The 23,646-nt window shown below is 34.1% G+C and overlaps 1 protein-coding gene across 1 annotated transcript; it reads right to left on the reverse strand.

The window, feature by feature from the left end:
• Window positions 1-1,073: 1,073 nt before the first annotated feature.
• On the reverse strand, window positions 1,074-1,682 carry LOC133828991 (egg cell-secreted protein 1.4-like). Its single transcript, XM_062258990.1, has one exon. The coding sequence runs from the start codon at window positions 1,680-1,682 to the stop codon at window positions 1,182-1,184; it is 501 nt and encodes a 166-aa protein (XP_062114974.1). The 3' UTR covers window positions 1,074-1,181.
• Window positions 1,683-23,646: the final 21,964 nt, after the last annotated feature.

The following is a 23,646-nucleotide window of genomic DNA, read 5'->3' on the forward strand; positions in this document are numbered from 1 at the left end:
TAATACTAAGACAAAATGTATATGCCCTCTTGCTATGTCTATATATGTGTATTTATTTGTTATGGTGCTTTAATTGTACCAATGTCCTTTAGTGCATTTCTTTTTCTTAATATGCTCAGTAACATTCAGTAAACTTTTTCTCTAAATTTTGTAGTTTTGCATTATTGATGAGGCTCTTGAGAAAAATGACCAATATTTTGTCAGAACTAATAAAAATCTCATGGACAGGAAAGGAAAATCATTATGAGAACTGGTTGATTTTAGATGGCAGGAGGAAGTTTTCAAGATATTTTTTAAAATGATTTTAAAATACCAATGACAGTTCTTGCTTCATGCTTATTTAGTTGGTTTGATGACACCTAAAATAATATAAAAAGTAATATAAAAAAGTTAAAATAAAATAATATAAAAATATAAAAACTACCCTTAATAATAACTGGAAATGTAAGTTTTTTTCCATGAAAAATGTATTATAGAAAAGTTAAAAAAAATTAAATAAAATGACATTACAAAACTATCATTCTACTTGAATAAAAAAAGTTCAATAGTAATAAAGATATGGCATAATTAGAAATTTTAACAAAAATATGGAAAAAAAAAAGCCATAAAAATGATAAAAAAGTATAAAAAGTCATAAAAAAATTATGCTGAAAAAAAAGCCATATTTTTGAAAACTTCAATAAAAAATCCATATAAAATATAATTTCCACAATTATTTATGTGATCTTATTGGGCTGGGTTCTCTTAAATATTTGAAAATTAAACACATTTCGTTTCAACTACGGTTACTGTACCTTAAAAAAAACACACAAAATAAGGCAATTCCTAGCAAAGCATTACGTACTATACAGTTTCTCATGCTATATGATAACAGTAAACTTAAATATACATATATATATATATATATATATCTCAATTAACAAAAATACCAACGCTATTCCATTACTATATATACTTCCAAATTAAGAAAATCAGAAGCGGAAAAGGATCAAAATAAACCAACTTTGACGAAAAACAACAAACTTAAAGGAAAACCAATCCAATGAGAAAAAATAAAACAAAGACGACGAGGACGTGCGTATCGTAGACTTAAATAGCTAGCTTATGAATTAAAATAGTGAAGAAAAACACAAACACGAACACGAAGATGTACATATAATATGGATTATCTTAATCTAATTCTAATCCAATAAGGTGGATTTGGAAAGAGCAACAGGCGGAATAACTGCAGAAGGAGCGGGTGAAGGAGCAACGGGCGGTGGTGGTGGTGGTGGTGCAGCCGCAATTGCGTCGCAGTAGCCTTGGAGAATGTCACCTTCCTGGACAGTAAACCCCAGGGAGGTGAGCATGGCGGGCCAGCAGTTCCGGGCGATAAAGACGACGGATCGGCAGCAGTCGTGCCCGATATCGGTCTGCTCATTGAGAAAGAAAAGCACAATCTCGCTCAAGCACGACTTCAGCTCCAACAGAGCCGTCCAGCACTCCACTAGTCCTCCGCTAGTCTCAACTCTCTCCCTCATCATCACAAGATTGTTCTTTTCATTTCGAGTGGCGGAGACTGCTGCGGTCGCCGTGGCCGGGAAATCTCTTGTTGCCATGACTATGTTGTCGGTCAGCATCAGCCATGAAAGTGCAACGACAACCATAAGTGTAGTAGCAGTAGAACTTGCGGTGCCTTTCATGGTATTCATGTGATCGATCGAACGACGATATTAATTAATTAATCTATGTATATATTAATTAAATTTGTGTTGTGGTATGGTGTTAACGAATGCCATTTTATAGGGGGTGATGAGAGTTAGGTTACGTGAGTATATAGGGCCAGTAGACGATACTGGTGTAATTAATTTGTCATTTGAATTGTAATAATATCTTCACAATAGGTTTCTTGGAGAAGATAATGGGCTTTACAGATTACTACTGTTACTTATTGATTATTAGGTTGAATGTTATTATATTTGTGTATTAATTTGGAGATGTCCGTTACATTTACATTTGTAGTGCGATCTATGTACATATAAGTGTGTACTTACAGTATACGAATGTTACAACCCTATATTATATTTCATTACAACAAATTTTATATACAATGACTCCCTACAATGTCTTACACCATTCGTGTAAGACATTAAAATTTATCAGGGGTTTTAAATGTCCAATGGTGTAAGACATTGAAAGTTTTTATTAATGACTACAATTGGAAGACATTAAAAATGGTGGAAGACGTTGGAAATAGGTTGAGAAGTGGCCAGGGGGACATCTAATGTCTCCCACTGGGAGACGTGGGACACGTGGCACGTCTCCCACTGGGAGACATTGAATGTATAGAGGGGTACATCCAACGTCTCCCACTGGGAGACGTGGGACACGTGGCACGTCTCCCAGTGGGAGACGTGCCACGTGTGCCACGTGTCCCACGTCTCCTAGTGGGAGACGTTGGATGTCCCCCTGGCCATTTAATGAATTTTGGATCTTATTCTTCCTCATAACACCAAACAGAGAGAGCACACCAAACAGAGAGCACGAAAGGGGGCTGCGATTTTAGGGTTTTCAAGGTTAGTTTTTTTTAATTTTTATGAATTTTAGTTAATTATTTTGATAAAAAATCATAGGTTTAGCATTAGGATGAGTAATATACATGATTTTGTGTTAGTTTTACATTTTTATGCATTTTTTTCTATACATTGTTAGATTTATTTGTTTTTCCATGGAGGTTTTTTATAGATTTAAGATTTCATAGTTTTTTTTTTAATTTAACCTATCACATTGTATATATTTCATTATAATATATATGTTCATGATTTTTTTTAATTTTTATCATTATTTATTTCGAAATTTAGATATATTTTTGTATGTATATTTAAACTTCTTTTTTTTTTAAATTCTAACTATTTTGTTTTATATATATATATATAGTTATTATGTTAAAATAAATTTATTAAATAATTATAAAAATATAAATATATGAAAAAATTTATGTTTTTGTTGATTATTGAGATTTTAGGTTATGAAATTTTTTATTGATTTTTTGTTTAGGTTATAATTAGTGGCTCATTGGAGTTTTTTTTTATTTGTTTACCAATCATTTACTTATTAGGAATTTAGTGATATTTGTTTAGTAATGTTTAACATATTAATTAATTTAATTTCGTATGTTGTGATTTTGGTGGTGAGATTTTAGAGAGTACTTTGCATCAAAACTTCTATATTTATCAATCACACATTTGAGGTAATTAAGTTTCTAAAATTATAATAATAAGTTATATATTGCTAGATATTTAGTGATATTTTATTTATTATTTATTAATTTATTTATATTGGTTTGTGGATTTAATAGCGAATTCGATTACTACTTGAAGTAATTTTGCTAGCTTTTGGATTATTAGTTGCAAGAGGTAAATATATATTCTCTTACTTCTACTTTTAATATTATTAAACAAATGTTAGAGGAGTTTGAATATCTTAAATATTCATCCATAGTGAAGTAGGTTCTGAGATTAAAATTGTGTGCTGCGGTGATAACAGAAGGTTAAGAACTTGTGTGTATTAGTGAAGTAGGTTCTGAGAAATTTGACTGTGTGCTGCGGTGCTATAAGGAAGAAACTTATTGTATGTTGTTTGAATTGTTTGTTTTGCTATTCACATGTAGATGGTTAGGTCACTATTATAGGGGAAATGCTACCCGATTTTATCTAGGATAATAAACAATTAATTTTATATAGGCATTCTATAAGGAAGAAACTTATTGTATGTTGTTTGAATTGTTTGTTTTGCTATTCACATGCAGATGGTTATGTCACTATTATAGGGGAAATGTTGCCCGATATTATTTAGGATAATAAACGATTAGTTGAGAACGGGCATTACTTGATTGAACATGCGAGTCCCGGGCATTACTTGAGAACGGTATTATTAATTAAAATTTACAAATTATTTTTGAAACTATAAATGTAATCAAATAATTAATTAATATATTTTACTTTATATTTCTTGCAGCTAACAAGCACATCATATACAGAGGCACAAATTGATGAGTTGCGACAATAATGAGCAACATATATGTTGCCGATAATCCAAAGTTACCGACCTCGTTGATAGGTTTTTTTTTTTAACTCTTTCTTCATACACAATGCAATATTTGTTCATTTTGAATATGTCTAACAAATATTGTATTTCTTGTATATGTCTAACAAATTTATTTTTTTCTTTCAATTTAATTGATTATTAAATCAATTTAAATTTAGATTAAAATAATTTCAATTTAAATTAAAATAATTTCAATTTAATTAATTATTAAATCAAATTAAAATAATATTAATTATAAATTTATTTAATTTATTTTTTTTAAATGTGGGAGACTTTCAATGTCTCCCACTGGGAGACGTGGGAAGTGACTCACCTCTCCCAATAGGAGACGTGGGAAGTGACTCACCTCTCCCAATGGGAGACGTGGGATATATACCTACAATGACCCTAGCAACAACGTCTCCTCAATTGGGAGACATTGTAGACTTCCAATGTCTCCCAAATAAAGTCATAAAACCTCTATTTTGTTGTAGTATTTATGTTTATGGGAAAAAATTTTGGTAGGGACTTGTATGGGTTTTTTTTTTTGTTAATACAAATATCTCAAAAAAAAAATTTATGATAATGTACATTGTACTTATAGTAGGATTCTACCAGAAATTCAAAATAATTTATAGTGTCAAAATTATGATTAAAATAGTGAATTGTACGAGTATCTGATTTTTTTTATTTTTTTGAAATTTTCAAAAATTAGTGGGATGCATGTTATAACTATTATGTACATGTCATATAAAAAAAATTCTCAATTTATATAAATGTAATTAGAGCAAGGAATTTTTTAACAGCGCTTGTTAATGTATACTAGTTATAAGAAAATGCTATATTATTACATATTATCAATTAAAAAATTTATATTTAAAAAATGTAAACCATTAAAATAATTAAAAGAAAATAGTGAGAATGACATTTTTTTTTAAGTGATTTTACAATTTAACCTATTTTTAATCTTTTTTTTTTTTTGTAAAATATAGTTCGTACACCCTGATTAGTGATATTTGAGTTTCTAGCCATTATTATGATTTGAATGGTTAAGTTGCGGAGACTATATATATAAACTAAACCTTTGCCGTTTAATATTAATAAATCTAATAAATTATTGTAAATATATAAACGGTAAAAGTATTTTAGTAAAGTTGTTTGGATTGTTAATTAATCCACGCGGTTATATGTCATTAATGTTTAATATGCTCTTTCAGATTCCTGCTTTAGAGTTATTGAAACATAATTTAGAATATCAAAATATAATTGATCAATATAAAATCTACTTTAAATATTTTATTTTATTTTTATTGAGAATAAGTTCTTAAATTTTCCTTTCATTTATATGTGATATAAATAATATGTTCCATTTACTTGATTAGTACAAAAGGATAAATGAGCCAATAATGAATGACTTTTTATTTTGGAGAGCAAGATATCTCATCATCTATCCACCTTGTTTATTTAGCTAAGTTTTTTTAAGCTCTTTCTTAACTTCCAGAATTAAAAAAAAAATATTTTGAAGAAGTTATTTTCTAAATTAAAATAATTTTTATAATTTTAAAATTTACTCATAAAATATCTTTTTTTTTAATTGATATCCAAACACTTTAAAAAGAACTTTCATTAAAAAAAAATATCTTTATATAATAGTTATTCAAAAAATAAATCACACATTTTACTTATCATATACTTTATGCTATAAACAAAATCAAAAACTTACAAAAATTTGTAAAATCTATACAACTTATGTTCTCATAAAGAATATTTTATATATATATATATATATATATTATAAGATACTTTTATATTTCAAAATAAATAAATATTGGTAACGTTGCTCTTAAACCAAGATTAAATATGGGTACTATAGAAAGGATGAAGAAAAAAATAGGGTATATTGATTAGTGTATAAAAATATACTTATTCATGGCTTAATTTGATAAATAAATTAGGTTTTAATTGAATATTTTTATGGTTTTAAAATAAATTATTTTAATATGAAAATATTTAGTTTTAAATTTATTTATATTTATCAATTTTGAGAAAATTATTTTAAAAATTAAAAATTAAAAAAAACCTGAAAACTCGAAGAAGGTTTAGGGCCAATTTAGTACAAATTTTAGAAAAGTTAAATCATCTTTTTTGAGAAAGTTTTGTAATAAAGTTGTTTGATAAACAAAAAATAGAATATAAAGAGTTTATGCAAAATCTAAAGTTGGTATAATCCAACTTCAAAGTTTAGCTTATAGAAGAATCTATAATTATTTTTAAATATTTACTTATTTATTATATATTATTTAAAATAAAAATATTTGAAAATAAATAATTATGCTTATTTTGTTCTAAAAAATAATTTATCTCATATATATATAGTAGTGTTAACATTGTTTTTCGTCAACTAAAAATAAAGAGAATGCTTGTAGAAAATGAAAGAATAAAACAAGGGCTTTTACGCCGTTCGGTCACTTGTATTACTTCGAGCTCGTTGGAATCACAAGCTCCTTAGGTTACAAAGAAGGGCAGAGGATACTCTTACTCCAAGAATGTCTATCTCTGCTTGCAAGTAACCCCCTCTTGCCCTATTAATAGGCAACAATAGAGGATTAGCACATTTCATCTAAATAAATGATTAGCATTATTCCTCCAATTAGGTGGTGGTCGAGGCATTGGAAGTATGACAATTGTCACCATTCATGAGGGATGTGAGCTTGATTTGGTGAGGATGGTTGGGTTGTGTTGGCCTCACGAACTTTCTTCTTATGGAAATGAAATGGTCCCCGCATGCTGAAATGTCAAAGGTAGATGGGCACACAAACCTCCTAAAGGTATTCCTCGTGGGCCCTACCTTCGAGGATATATGTGTTGGGATTTTATGCCCCAATTAAACTCAAATTCTTTGTAATCTAATTTTATTATCAATACAATAATAGAAATCATTTTTTTGACTTGGTCAATCACTTTGCTCACATGTTTTATTTTCATGATTATTTTTTTAATATAAACTTCTATTAAATCCCGAGCATATAGCGAATCGTATTTATAGTGACGTAATCACAGTGGAATATAAATATGATTATATGTTCAAAATAAGTTAGTCCTAAGATTAGTCCGTGCACAGGATTTACACTGACTTGTCAATCTACGTTATGATCTACTTACACATTGCAGTGTTATGTTCTTTCCAGAACATTAGCAAAGTAGACAAAATCGGATGTATTTGTTACATCGGACTGGACTAATATTGACATTTGATAAGATAAATAAACATATTGTCATTATCTATTCTAGTCATATCATATAGTTGACCATAGGTCAATTCAATCTCAATTCTGAGTGGTTAGTATTCTAACTAATTATATTATTTGAGTTCTTTGACTTGTTCGTTACTAGCTTACCCTACGGACTAGCCCATACTTACATCTTGGGAACTCGGTAGTATAATTAAGTGGGGGTATTAATCATAGATATGAACATCTATAGCTTCTGATGAAGAAGTGAAACGATGGTTTCCTTTTAGTTTGGTTCAAGGTGTTAAATGATAGATATCTCATTTCAGTAATTAAATTAGTTTACTAAAATATCATTTACAAGGAACTAAGTGTTTTAAGGATAAAATACAATGAGGGGTAAAATGGTATTTTAGTCTCATCTCATTGTAGACCATCTATAGAGGATTGAGTGACAATTATGGTTGTAACAATGGATAATTAATAGCGTATCTATATTAGTTATAGAGCGTTTTATGAATTCAAGAGTGCAATTCCGAGTCTATAGTGGAGTCACGAGGAATTAATAAGTTAGTAAATTTATTTGTTAGATTTATAATAACTTATTGAAGCTTGATATCATAGGCTCATGGTTCCCATTGTACCTTTAATAAAATCATCTAGATAGTCTCAATTAATTGATTTAATTATCAATTAGAATTATCAAAGTTGACCAGGTCAATTTTGGATAATTTCACAGAGTAATGTAATTTTGAGAAGAAAAGAGAAATTAGGGAAAATTTATTAATTAAGATAAATTGGCATCTAAATTAATAAATAAGTTTAAATCAAGGCTCAAATTATAAATAATTAATTTGATAAATGATTTAAATGATTATTTAATTAATTAAATCAATAGAAAATAATAGAAGCCTTGATTTTAAGTCCAATGGGCTTATAATCAAATGGGAAATTTCACGGGCCTAAAGCCCATGATAATTTCGACCTAGGGTTGTTAATTGGCTATTATTTTATTGATTTTTTAATTAAATTAAATGGCCTAATTGAGTTTATAATAAAATGAGTACTTAGAGAGAAGTCATAAGTTAAGATTTCTGAGACGACACATAAGTTTAATCACTGGTTTTCTGATAGTTTTTTATTCTCTCTAAACACAAGTCATTTTCTAAGCCTCTTTGTTATTTTCTCTTATTCTCTCTATATCTATCTCATGTGTTGAGAATTGCCCACACTAATCTAGGTGATTCTAAGGATACATTGGAAGACTGTGAAGAAATTAGAAGAACGGTTCAGTTTCTTGATAATACTCTGCGACAGAAAGGATACAAGAGTTAGAAAAACTAAAGGAAGGACTCTTTCATTCCGCTGCGTATATTGTAAGTATTCTTATCTTTGTTTCTCTTTGAATTCAATTTTAGAAACACGTTCTAGGTTATCTCATATTAATTTGTTTAATATTAGATCTACATGAAAATAAATAAATATCATGTATAAGTTTTCCCTACAATATGTTGGTTTGTCCCCTAGAGAGACTTCTCAGACTTCCAAGAAGGTTGCATGTAAGTGGGCTCCTGACAAGGTGCTTTGACGTCTTCATAAACAAATCCCGACAACATGTTCTCGGGTCGTGAATAGTCGAGGACTGACACCCTAAAGACCCCTCTCTCTCGGGATAGGAAGCTCGAGACGGGCGCTCGCCACGTGTCAGGGCTCGCTAACGTGGCATAGCCCCCCCCCCCCTTGAGAAAAACCTAAAACATTTGCCCCCCAAGTCTCTAGTTCATTGCGTGCAGTGGAGACTTCTCACTATCTGAACATGTGTCAGTACTCGATTCGTCTAAATGTTCAATAAACCTATAACGTCCCAAAACTCGTAATAAGATTAAGTAAATATGTGGATTATATTAATATATAATTGAGTATGCATGATTATGTGTATTAAATGTGTTTAAAGACCCGCTTTTGTTAAAAAAAATTACATTTTGGTAATTTTGATCCATTGATGGTATATTTGTATTTTATGTGCTTTATGCCTAAGACAAAATGATTATGTAAATATATTTGTGATATTTGGCAAAAATGGATCCTTGTGAGCAATTTTAGCAGAAAGTCACAACGGGGATAAATACTCGGCTCGGTGTGAGCCAAGGGGGTATTGTGGAATTTTGTATATTTTGAGGAATTATTGTTAAATGAAATTGATTTGGAGGAATATTTGGGTTTAGTGGATTAGTGTATTAAACTGGAGATTAGTGGTGAAATTTGAGGTTCAGTGTGGGATTTAGGCAAAATGACCAAAATGCCCTTGGTTTAGCCTTAAGGGTAAGTCAAGGCTAGGGTCAAATGGTCATTTGACCATTGGTATAGTCAAGCGAGGGACCAAGTGTTGAGCACTTGGCTCATTCACGTTCATCACTTTCCTCTCTCTCTCTCTATCTCTCTTTGTTTCCCTCTTTGAGAGGTTTTGAGTGCTTGGACCAAATAATTAAACCAAGTGAATCTTTGGAAATTTCTTGAGGAGTCACTACTTCAAAAAAAGGCAATTGTGTCAGTCAAACACGTCAGTCAATACAGTTGACTGACGTTGTTGACCAAGAATTAGCATTTGTGGCAGTTGGGCACTACCACAAATGCAGGGTCAATTGCGTCATAACATACACTAACGACATTGAACGGGGCTATTTGCGTCAGTGGGCCACTGACGTTGTTAACGGGACAGTTTGCGTCAGTGGCCCACTGACGGTAACAGCCCGTTTGCGTCAGTGGGGCACTGACGCAAACGCCAAAGTAAAACGCTCATTAGTGAATTAAGCCCCCCTTCCGTCCCCGATAGCCACATTGACCTAACAAGTTTCAGAAAAAAAAAAAAACTGAAGAAAACCAGCGGCACCCCCTCCGTTTTTCCCTCATTTTGATAAGTTTTTATCATTTTTTTTTCAATTTTAATGTAAAAATAATGATGTATGTATGTTTATGAACCTTATATATAGTTTTTTTTTTTGTATAGATTTTGTGTTTTTGAAGATTATTGTTTGAAAACCCATAAACTTTCTTAGTTTTTTGGGGTTTTCTACTTCAAGAACTCACATTGCTCAATTACCACAAGTAAGTGCAATTTTATTAATTTTTATGATTTAAATTTAATTTTTGTGATTTTTTTTATAAATTGACTATATTTCGGATTTTTTAATTTTTGGATAGTTTTATATTAATGATTATATAATTTTTTTAGGTTTAATATTTTATTTTTTAAGAATTTTTTTATTATAATTTCTTTATTTTTTGTTAACTTTTTCAATTTTTTTTAAATTTAATTTAATTTCGAATTTACTTATGTAAATGATTATATATATATTAATGTATATATTTTGTATAAGTTTCACTTTATTAATTATTTAGTTTGAATATTTTGAGTAAATTTTTGTTTATATTTTGTTAACTTTTTAAATTTTGGGCATAATTGGTTAAATATGTATATATTAAACTGTTTGTTTTTTTTAAGTTATATTTTATTATTGATTTAGTTAGGATATTTATAGTTGATTTTTCTTTATGTGATTTGTTAACTTTTTAAATAAAATATATTTTATTTCGGGTTTAAGTATTTAAATGAGTACATATAACAAATTTTTTATTTTCTTTAAGCACTTTATTGTTAATTTAGTTACAATATAGCTTTAATATATTTTTCTTTATATTTTGTCAACTTTTTTATTATTTTTTTGTTTATTGTTATATTTGAGTAGGTATTTTGTTGACAACTTTATTGGTGAGATCAAGCTTTGGATGATTTTATATTAGAGGTAATATTTTAAACCTTAATGTATAATTGAGATATTAAACTTAGTGGAATGTATGAATTATAAAATAGTGGAGATAGGTTCTGGGACAGTGTGCTGCGGTGATATAAGGTTGTAATTATGCATGTTTGAATTATTAATTGATTTGTTGTGTTTATGTGATGAATATAGGTTTATTTAAATTTTGGGAAATATGATAGAACTATGGGAAATGCTGCCCAATTTAAGTAGGTTTAATACTTAGAAATTTAAAACACAAGAGTACATATATACATAGATTAACTTTGAAATTTGAATTACTTTTGTAGATTTGATCATAAATGTTAACTTTAGATAAATGTTTAAAAAATTTATACTGTTGTTTTTCTATTTATACTATTGTTTTTCTGTTTCTGCTACTATTTTTATGTTTCTGTTGCTATTTTTTTAATCAAAATAGGTCAGGGAAATTGGCATAAACATTTGCAATTTCCCTGGCTAATACTTTATGTGACAGTTCCCAACTGACGCAAAAAATATTTCATTTTTAACATTTGTGACAGTGCCCCACTGACGCAAACCATGCTAGCATTTGCGTCAGTGGGACACTGTCACAAATCTAACATTTGTGGCAGTGGCCCACTGATGCAAACGCCAGCCTGGTTTGAGTCATGGGATTCCACGTCACATATAAAACTGACGCAAAAACTCAATTGTGGCAGTTAGAAACTGACGCAAATGACCTTTTTTGTTGTAGTGAGTGGCTACGTTCAAGAGGATTAGGAGCAGCTAAGGTCATTCCCAACTTAGGGAAATTCAAAAATTTAGAGAGGTGAGCTCTGGTTTTGTTGTTCTTTAATTTGTTTTTGGTGGATTATTGATTTTGATCCTAAGTGTGCTAATTGCTAGTTTTAAGTAGTTATTGGGAGTGTTTTTACGGTTATGATATCGTATGTTAGTTGCCTAGTGGGTTTGGGGTCGTTTCTGGATCATTTTGTTCGATTTTGGTGTTGGGAAATCACAAATTTGGGTTTTTCGCAGTGGCCCGCGATGCTTGGGAAGAGCCCCGCGGCCCGCTTAAGTTTCCTTAAGGGCAAGGTTTGCCTCTGACCATTGGGGCACCGTGACCCTTGCAGCAGGCGCTGCAGCACTAATGTAATATGTTTTGGCTAATGAAAGCTCTCTGTTTGTGGGAGCGTCGCGCCCTTTAGAGGGGGCACCGTGACTCAAAATGCACAAATTTTTTTGAAGGGGCTTCTCGGTTCATTTAGAGCCGCAACGCTACAGGGGGGCGCTATGGCACCAATGCATTTTTTTAAGGGGTGCATTTTTTTAGGGATTTGGGAACTTACTTGGGGGCTCGAGGGACGATTCCATTACCTGGTTGAATGGAATGAGAGGTCTTGAAAGCTAGGTTTAGTTTTGAAACCCGTGTTTGAGACTTAGTTCTTAATAAGTGTGTCATGTATGATGTGACTAGGAGTTGCGTGAGGCTCGGGAAAAAGGTTCACACTCAAGGTTGCCTTGTCGTTAGCACAGGAGTTGAGGTAAGAAAATTGGCATATGCACGTAGAGCATATTGGTTGTCATGCATACTAGCATGGAATTATCTGTAGATGTGGTTAATGGTCTGTTGTAGTGAACTTATTTGTGAGTGGTTGATGCAATTGATATTCGACCATCGTGAATGAACTAGGGCCGGGGCCGATCGAAAAGTGTGTAATGCAAGCCGTGAAAGTGAGTTCATTTTGAGGGTGCGGTCCCCACTCGCTCGGCAAGGCTGTTTTTCTTGGACTGTGTAAATGATTCATATGATTGAAATAAATATACTTGTGAATTGTGAAGCATGTTTATGACTTATATGATTGAAATAAATGGCATTTAGTATATGTGAAGCATGTGTCTATTGCTTATGAATAATTGGATTATTATTATGCCTTGTGGGGGTTTTCTTGCTGGGCCTCGGCTTACAAATGCTCTATGATGCAAGTAAGGGCAAGCTAAGGGTAACCTTCCATGATTTGGAGAGCTTTGGAGCAACGCATACATATTCGGCCAGCTTGGCCATCACGGTCAAGTGATATTTAAGGAACTTAGAACACTGGTTTGATTTTGCCGCTTAGGTCGGCTATTTTTGTAATGTTTAATGTAACTATCTTTTGTTTACAAACTTTTGGGATCCCATGCATCTTCAAACCTTTTAATGAAAAGTTTAAGTTTATTGAACAAAATTTTTAGTACCTAAACCATCGTTTAATTTTAATTACACTTTTGAGTCCAAATGACTTGCTTATCTATTTAAGCACTATTTTAAACACACAATGTAACGGTCCTGGATTAGTATGACATTACTACTTGGTGTCAGAGCTTCCAAGGCTTATGGTTCCTAAAGATTGACGCTCACTGCTAAAGACATGCTCGACTCATGGTTTGGTGGTTAATGGGTTGAGTACCTGTTTAAATTTTTATCTAAACTATATGCCTTATCTGCATGCTAGAATAGACAACATGGCATATACTATTAGAGCAAGGCCTATTGATTGATGCATGAATGTTATGGACATGTGTTTTTATCATTATTGCGGCATGTGGATGTTGTGTTGTTCGATTTTAACCGTGGGACAGTTTTTGGATACGATTATCATGCCTGATAGGCCTAGTCATTGATTACAGACGTACTTGGAAGTTATGCATCGAAGGCAGTAAATTGGACAAGGAAATGTTGATATCGAGGTCGAAAATGATAATCAGGTCCTGAATTTCTCCTCCTTCCCCTTGGAATTGGCAACAAATGTTTACATATATGAAAGCGAGACTGTAGAGACAAGAAGAAGAGAGCAGGTGGTTGAGACAGCAGAATCTGTCAGTGGATGCTGCCCTATCTGCCCCACCGATAGTGGCACCAGTTTTGGCTCAGTCTAGGGTTGAGAATAGATGGGAACCGCTGTACGAGAGGTTCCAGAAGCACTACCTTCCAGTCTTTGAGGGAGGCTTAGACCTGCTCAGAGCTGAGTAGTGGATGGGCATGATTAACTCCATCCTCGACTTTATGAGGGTGGCTAACAATGATAGAGTGGTCTGTGCCACGTGTATGTTACAGGATGACGCCCAGACCTAGTGGGGAGGGGTATCCTAGACTCAGAACATCATTACAATGGGTTGGGATGAAGTGAGACAGTTTTTCAATGAGTGGTATTACAATGATGCATTTCAAGTTGCAAAGACAAACAAATTTATGAATCTAGTTCAGAGAAACATGACAGTGACAGAGTATGCCACTAAATCCGATGGGATGACCAAGTTTTCTTTTGACTTGGTGTTAATTGATGAGGCTTGGAAGGAGCAATTTATTCGAGGGCTGAATTTCAGGGTAGCCCAGGGCGTCAGGATCTCCCCAGTAACTGAGATTTTTACCTAGGCCCAGGCAGTAGAGAAGGCCCTTATTGTTGAGGGTGTAGAGGATGAGATATGGAGAGAGGGCTCCATAGGGCGCGATGCTCGAAGAACAGTACCTCTTGTCACCGGATTGGGTAGGAGCAGAGGCCCTAGTGATCAGAAAATAAATTTTATAGACACCATTAGCACCCCTGGACCATAGAGAAGGTTCCGGGGCGCTCAGAGTGGCCGTCAGAGCGGGGGTGAGAACTGGAAGACTTACCCAATGTGCGCTCAGTGCAGGGGACGCCACTTGGGAGAATTTCGTGCTAAAGCATGTTTCCTATGCGGCGTGGTGGGGCATTTCGAGAAAGAGTGCCCTCAATTGGAAAAGGAGGAATCGAGGAAAGGCGACAATTCAGCTCTAGCCTAAGTAGTTGCTTCGACACAGACGGAGGCTGAGGCAAGTCCCTCCGTGGTGACATGTTAGATTTCTAGCATTGACTCTTCTTATATAGTACGAATTCATTTTGGCACTAGACATGCTATTGTTTAATTACTGAGGTTATTGATGAACTGTGTAGACCTCATGATATGTATGATGTGGAATTTGGGACGTTGTCTCCTATTGGAAATCAACAGCCTCTAGAAGGAGGAATTAGATCTTTGCTGGTAGAGGTAAATAGTAGGGCGTAGTCTGAAGACTTAATAGAATTAGTAGCGAAAGAGTTTAACATGTTGCTGGGTATGAATTGGGTGGCTAAGTGGGAACGACCCTAGACTGTAAGAGGAAAATGGTGACTTTTAAGCTTGAAGAACCTATTTGTGTTCACGGGTGTTATGAACGGGCCTCGCAATCCAATGACTTTGATATCGAAGGTTAGAGACTTATCCCAATGAGGATGCATGGGATTCCTAGCTAGTGTGGTTGATACCATATAAGTTGTAGCAATTGAATCAGAAGGTATATCGGGATTACCATCGCATCGGGAAATTGATGTTATTAATGAACTGACATCAGGGATAGGACCGGTATTCTAGCACCGTATATGTGGGCACTAGCAGAGTGGAAAGGATTAAAGGTTTATTTGAAGGAGTCACTCGACTTGGAGTTGGTTAGACCGAGATTTTCACCACGGGGTGCACCAATATTATTTGTTAAGAAGAAGGACAAGTCAGTGAGGTTGTGTACCGAATATGGAGAGCAGTTTAAGGTGATTATCAAGAATAAGTATCCACTGCCAAAGATTGACGACTTGTGTAATCTATTGCAAGGTAAGACAGTGCTTGTAAGGATTTATCTTCGATCTAGTTATTACCAGCTAAAGATCAAGAGAAAAGACATTTCAAGAACTACCTTCTGCATTAAGCATGGACGTTGTGGATTTTCAATAAAGGCTTTTTAACTAACCAATGCTCTAGCGACCTACGTGGACTTGATGAATAAAGAGTTCAAGGATTATTTGGGCAATTTGTGTTTGAGTTTATTGGTAACAGATCGACCTACTCCTCACCAGAGATAGAACACAAGTAGCATCTCCGTTTGGTATTATAGAGGTTAAGGAAACATAAATCGTAGGAGAGGTTCAAGAAGGATGAGTTCTGATTTCTTTGAGTTATGTTTTGAGTCACATTTTGGGAAAGAATGGGATCGTGATTGTTCTAGTTAGAATATAAGCAACAAAATATTGGCCAAGGAATGCTTCAGAGGTTAAAAGTTTCCCGGGACTGGCAGAATTCCATCGGCATCTTGTTGAAGAGTCTTTGAAGACTGCAGTACCCTTGACCGAATTAACACAAAAGAACCTGAGATTTGTCTGGAGCAATAGATGCAAACCGGGCTTCCCAGAGTTGAAATAGAGGCTGATCATCGCACCATGGTATCAATATAAGTATGTGGTGGACTGATATACAAATGATTGTATGGTGGATACAATCTTTGTTGTTCGATAACGAAAAGTTCGTAGTGTTTTGAGGTGCAGTACGACAAGGACTAGGAAGTGCACGTACGTGGGCGGGAAAGGTGATTTATTATGCTTCAAAATAGTTAGAGGAATAAGACTAGAGACATTCTACACAAGACTTTGAGTTGACATTCATGATGTTGTGTTTATGGTGTGGCGATAGTACTTATGTGGGGAGAAGTGTGAGACATACACTGGCATAAAAGTTTAGTTAGTGTTTTATAACCCATAGGGGTTCGAATATGAGAAAGATGTTGGTGAGAACTGGTGAAGGATTGATGATGAAATCCTTTATTATCCAGGGAAAACTAACGTGGTGGTCGATGCCATAAGTTGGGAAAGGCTCAGGCCAAGTGTATATTTCGAAATAAATCACGGCAAAGTTGTTGAGGAAACAACTAGAATTGGTATAGATTTTGGGATTAATGAATTGACAAATATAATTATGTAAATGGTGCAACATAGAAAGGGAATCTTAGTAAAGGTGGCTAAGGGCTCTACTATTTTGACATGGACTTGTTGAGATATAAAGATCGAATATGTGTTCCGAGGGATGTTGGCATCAAGAGAGAGATTCTGGATGAATCTTGTATCACTCCATCCTCGCTACACTCAGGAACCATGAATGTGTATACAGATTTGAAATCTATATATTGGTGGCTAAGCACCTAACCTTTCAGCAAGTGAGAGCTGAGTACTAGAGGCCAACAGGGTTATTATGACATTTGGTCATTTTAATATAAACATGAGTCTATATAATTATGGACATGATGGATGGATTACCTAGGATTGTGGGTAAGAGAATTTTGGTATGAGCAGTTGTGACTCAATATACTAGGTTAGCACACCTTCTACCTGTGCGAACGAGTTATAATGCAAAACACCATGTTAATTTATATGTGAAGGGAGATGGTGTGTCTCCATGGGATGCCAAAGTCTATAGTGTCGGATCGAGATCCCACATTTGTTTTCAAGTTGTGGAAAGGCTCGCAGAAGACGATAGGTACAAAACTAAGATTTGGTATTATGGATCATCCTCGGACAGATAGACAATCAGAGAGGACGACTCAGACGTTAAAGAATATGCTTTGGGCATATGAATTAGGATTTTAGGGACCATGGAGTAAGTACAATCCCTTGATTGGGTTCCTACAATGATGATTATCAGTTGACAACCAGAGTGACTCTGTATGTGATATTATGAAATAAGAAGTGACAACCACCCATTTATGGGGATGAAATGGGAGAAAGGAAGTATTTTGATCCTAAAACAGGTCTGAGAACCAATGAAATTATTGAGAAATGTTAGAGCGGGAGTACTCACTTTATTGAAAAGGTTGAAAAGCTACGCATATTCAAGTATAGGAACGTGGAGTTCCAGGATTGGAGATTTTGTGTTTCTCCGGGTATCGCAGATTAAAGAGTAAAAATGATTTGGCAAGAAAGGGAAATCGAACCTTAGTTTTGTTAGACCTTCGAGGTTTTGGAAAGGAATTAGGCAAGTGACCTACATATTAGCTTTGCTTCGGCATTGTCGGGAGTTCATATGGTGTATAAGGTATCGATGCTAAGGAAATATGTGTCGAGTACTACACCTGTTTGGGTTAAGAGACCCTACAATTACAGTGCAACTTATCATGTGAAGAGAAACCAGTGGCAATTCTAGATAGGAAAGATAAAGTCTTAGGGAATAAGACTGTCATCTTAGTGAGAGTGTTATAGAGAAACAACAAGGTAAAGAACATGACTTTGAAATTAAAGTCAAATAAGCGAGACTGATGTCCTGAGATGTTCAAGCAAATTTCGAGGATGAAAATTCTATAAGGAGGGGATAGTTGTAACATCCCAAAACTCCTAATAAGATTAAGTGCTTGGATTAGGGTGTCAGAAGGGCACGTGGAGTAAATATGTGGATTATATTAATATGTAATTTAGTATCCATAATTATGTGTGTTAAATGTGTTTAAAGATCCGCTTTTGTTAAAAATGAGGCATTTTTGTAATTTTGACCTGTTGAGGGTATATTTGTATTTTATGTGCTATATGCATGAGACTACATGATTATGTGGATATATTTGTGATATTCAGTAGGAGTGGATCCTTGTGAGCAATTTTAGCGAAAAGTCACAACGGGGATAAATACTCGGCTCGGTGTGAGCCAAGGGGGTATTGTGGTAATTTTGTATATTTTGAGGAATTATTGGTAAATGAAATTAATTTGGAGGAATATTTGGGTTTAGTGGATTAGTGGATTAAATTGGAGATTAGTGGTAAAATTTGAGGTTTAGTAGGGGATTTAGGCAAAAATGACCAAAATTCCATTGGTTTAACCTTAAGGGTAAGTCAAGGCTAGAGGGAAAATGGTCATTTGATCATTGGTATATTCAAGCTAGGGACCTAGTGCTGAGCACTTGGCTCATTCATGTTCATCACTCTCCTCTCCTCTCTCTTTCTTGGTTTTCCTCTTTAAGAGGTTTTCAATGCTTGGACCAAATAACCAAACCAAGTGGATCTTTGGAGAGTTCTTGAGGAGTGGCTGCATTCAAGAGGATTAGCAGCAGCTAAGGTCATTCCCAACCTAGGGAAATTCAAAAATTCAGAGAGGTAAGCTCTGGTTTTGTTGTTCCTTCACTTGTTTTTGGTCGATTATTGATTTTGATCCTAGGTGTGCCAATTCTTAGTTTTAAGTTGATATTGGGAGTGTTTTTACTTTTATGATATGGTATGTTAGTCGCCTAGTGGGTTTGGGGTCGTTTCTGGATCATTTTGTTCGATTTTGGTGTTAGGTAATCGCAGGGGAAATCGCAGTTCTGGGTTTTTTTGCACTGGTGCCTCGTCGCTTGGAAAGAACGTTGCGGCCCGCTTAAGTCCTTGAAGGCGGGGTTTTCCTCTGGCCGTTGGGGCGCTACGGCGCTAATTCAAGACTTTGGCTAATGAAAGCTCTCTATTTGTGGGAGCATTGCGACCCTTTAGAGGGGGCGACGCAGCTCAAAATGCACAAATTTTTTAGAAGGGGCTTCTCGGTTCGTTAAGAGTTGTGGCACTGTAGGGGGGCGTCGCGGCGCTAATGCATTTTTTTAAGGGTTGCATTTGTTTAGGGATTTGAGAACTGACTTGGGGGCTCGGGGGACGATTCCATTACCCGTTTGAATGGAATGGGAGGTCCCGAGGGCTAGGGTTTAGTTTTGAAACTCGTGTTTGAGACTTAGTTCTTAATAAGCATGTCATTTATGTTGTGACTAGGAGTTCCGAAAGGCTCGGGAAAGAGGATCACACTCAAGGTCGCCTTGTCGTGAGCACATGATTTGAGGTAAGAAAACATGCATATGCACATAGAGAATATTGGTTGTCATTCATACTAGCATGGAACTATTTGTAGAAGTGGTTAATGCATTTGTTGTAGTGCACTTATTTGTGAGTGGTTGGTGCAATTGATATTCGGCCATCGTAAATGAACGTGGGGCCGATCGGCAAGCGCATATAACATAGACCGTTGGCAAGAGTGTGTAACATAGGCCATGAAAATGAGTTCATTTTAAGGGTGCGGTCCTCACTTGCTCAGCAAGGCTGTTTTTCCTAGGCCGTTTAAATGATTCATATGATATAAATAAATATACTTGTGAACTGTGAAGCGTGTTTACAACTTATATGATTGAAATAAATGCATTTAGTTTTTGTGAAGCATGTGTCTATTTTTTTATGAATAATTGGATTATTATTATGCCCTGTGGGGGGTTTTCTTGTTGGGCAAGCTAAGGGTAACTAACCATGAGTTTGAAAGCTTTGGAGCGGCGCATACATATTCGACCAACTTGGCCATCACGGTCAAGTGATATTTGAGGAACATAGAACACTGGTTCAATTTTGCCGCTTAGGTCGGCTATTTATTTAATGTTTAATGTAACTATCTTTTGTTTACAAACTTTTGGGATCCTGTGTATATCTTCAATCATTTTAATGAAACCAAGCTTTCTCTCCCTTCTTTTCGGGGTTTCACACTTTTTTTTCCCCCACAAGTAGAGGTTTTGACTTCACACACCCCTGTGTTGGAATTGAGGCTATAAACCATGCTTTGTATATTACAACTCAAAGAATTAAGCAATGATAATTTATACTTTAATGGAAGAATAATACAAAGAACATAAGTAAAACAAGCGGTAGAATTGACCTTTGGGTTGAAGAACCTTGATACATAAAATCACAAGACTATGATTTTATGTGACTTACAAAATGTAACAAAGGCTTGACACAAATGAAGATTTGTTGTCAAAAAATCTGTATTCCTAGCCTCCTTCTTGAGATTGCTTGAAGCTACTACAATGGAATGAGATTGGGATTCACAAGCCTTGAATCTTCATGCAAGTCAAGCTTTCTTGATGATTATCTTGGAGAAAACGAGCAATCTTGAGAGCTATAGAGAGAGAGAGAGAGAGAGAGAGAGAGAGAGAGAGAGAGGTGAGTGATCAATTCACCAATTAACTCAAATTACCCCTTTAAATAGTATAGGAATCCTCATTAGACTCAACCAATGAGGTTAAAGCATTTGATTTAAACTTTGGAGTCAAAAACATGTCACTATACGATCTTGTACAGACCACCCATGCAATGTGTCGCCTGCACCCAGGCGATGCATCTCCACTATGCAAGCAATGCATCGCCTATGTAGTCCTTCATGGGACCAGCGACGCAACACAGATCCCACTAACTTGGCGCTCCAAACTTGTCTCAAAACATCCCCAAATGCTCCCAAACTTTTTGGGTACTCTTATATACTCCAAATAAACACTTTGGACCCAAAAGATGATTTATAAATGTCTATACTAAAAATCAACTCTCACATGTTGAATTTAATGAAATAGTTATGGTTTTTGCACATCATTGTGTCTAACCAATTTCACTATGTATTTAACAAATCATAACACCCTCGGTATCTTGGTATTTGCTTCCTTGACCAAGTGCTTATCTACTCATTTTTTGTGTTTTCGATGTCCCGTGACCCTGAGCTCAAAGATATACAATAGCACAGATGTCACTCATTCAACACTGGTTTTTTGTCCTTGCTTTGGGACGAGCCGGAGGAAATCACAATCGAGGAGTCTTGTTTGTCCAAAAATTTGATTTTGCAAAAGGAGGCTCGGAAATGAGCGAATAGGGTTGCGTCAGAGGCAATCGCTACCAGGGAGTTTTAAGAACTAGACGAAGGTATGTGGCGAGGATTTATGGAGCGGAGCCGTGTGGTTGAAGAGCCCGACCAACCCTCCACGTCAGCCAACATTACAGTTGCCATCACGAGCTCTATGGCATGAGGTCCACAAGCTTGGGTGGTACCAACAGGGGTTGAGAAAAATTATCAGAACGTGTAGGAAAAAGAAGTGGGTAACATGTCATAAACGCTTATTACTTGACATCTTATCATATATCATAAAAGCTTATTAAATTATGTGACTCTCCTCTCTCCTTCACAACTTTTGTCAAACAAAAATATTTATTGCACATTAAAACTGGTACTTAGAATTTAGTTCTTATGCTTTTATTTGTATGTGGAGTAATAGGTGGGTAACATGTAGGAGAAGCCATAATATTGAAAAGTAAAAATATAAAAAATGGTATCATATAAAAGAAAAAGTATCACTCAACAATAAAAAAGAAAAAAAATATGACTAATTTGGATAATTTATGTAAAAATCTCTAGTTTACAAAAATACCTAAGATTCAAAAAAGAAATACTAAAAATACGGAATCTGGAAAAAATTACAAAAATATAAAAGGGCATAATTGTAAATACATAGTTTTTTTTGTAAACAAAGTTTACAAATTTGTAACAATACAATTTTTTTATAACCAAAGTTTACAAGTTTATAACTATATGTTACAAAGCCGTAACATAACTATTACAAACTGTTATTCATATTTTGTAATTTTTTAAAAATTCCGTATTTTTCAAAAAAATTAAAATTTATAGTGATATGTGTAATTTTTCTAATATTTTCAATTATTGGCCCTAATAAAAATGAGGAAATTACACCAAATATAGGATTTATTTAGACTTTGAAAAATATGGCATATTTTTTTCGTAAGTTTCTTATGGCATTTTTTTTACATTTTTATGGGAGTTTTTTTCTCATATATTTGTAATATTTTATTTGTATACCATATTTTTTTTAACAGTTTTAGTGGGTAATTTAATATGTTTTGAGGTTATTTTGATAATTTTAATCTATTTGTAATATTTTTTATCATTCATATTTTATAAAAAGTTTATTTTACATGTTTTTTTTTTTAAACTAAGATCTTCTTCACCATGCTTTTTATTCATATTTCTTATTTTTTTTCATTTTTTATCTTCTTCAACATTTTCTTCGAACCATTTACCACTATCAAACAAATTTTGATTTTTTTATGTGGTAGTTATCGTTTGTCACTGTTAATTTTTTTTTAGCAATGTGTGGTAATTGGTTACCACTATCAAAATCAGTTTTATTTTTTAAGTGGTGTGGTAGTAAATGGTTACAAAATAATTTTTTTATTTTTTTTAGTAATGTACCATTATCAAAATACCAACTGAATTGTAACTAGTTACTTAGTGAGATTGGGAAAAAAAATTGATATTAAAAAAAAAACTAAATTGATCATGAAGGTAACTGATTACAGCTAGGTCTTAAAAAAAATAGGTCTGGAAAAAAAGAAAAAAAGCAGTTGCGATGGTAATCGGTTACTTAGCCAGACCTGTAAAAAATATAGGATCCAAACAAAAAATCTAAACTAATCATAATCGTAAGTGGTACAGCTAGTGTTACACCCAAATTTCGAGAATAGAAATTTTGATCTCGAAAGTTAGGCTCGTAAAGTGTAAGCTCGGAATAAACGGGTTCATCATAATCGGCTTTAATGAAAATATCAAGAACGGTCTCGTTGTGCAGTAAGTGTGACAACATCAGAATTGGTGAGCTCAGAAACTAAGTGATCTCGGAGGTGTTCCGAGATTATATGTCAAGCTCGAAGGTACAATGACAGTGGTTCAACACTTGTATAAATTTCCTAATTCATTTTCTGCCATTAGACAAGACGAATCGAGCTCGAGGATTTGTGAGCTCAAAAAGGATGGTTTGATCAATGTTACTTGTTAAAAGTCGAGGCGAACCGAGATAGCGAGCTCGTGATGGTTGATCAGTCTCGAAGGCGTGTGAATTGAATGTTCAAGGTCGCAAGCTGAGTGTGAACATATTTATTGTT

This window comes from Humulus lupulus, chromosome 1, assembly GCF_963169125.1.
Source record: "Humulus lupulus chromosome 1, drHumLupu1.1, whole genome shotgun sequence".
In the NCBI taxonomy this organism is placed as follows: domain Eukaryota; kingdom Viridiplantae; phylum Streptophyta; class Magnoliopsida; order Rosales; family Cannabaceae; genus Humulus; species Humulus lupulus.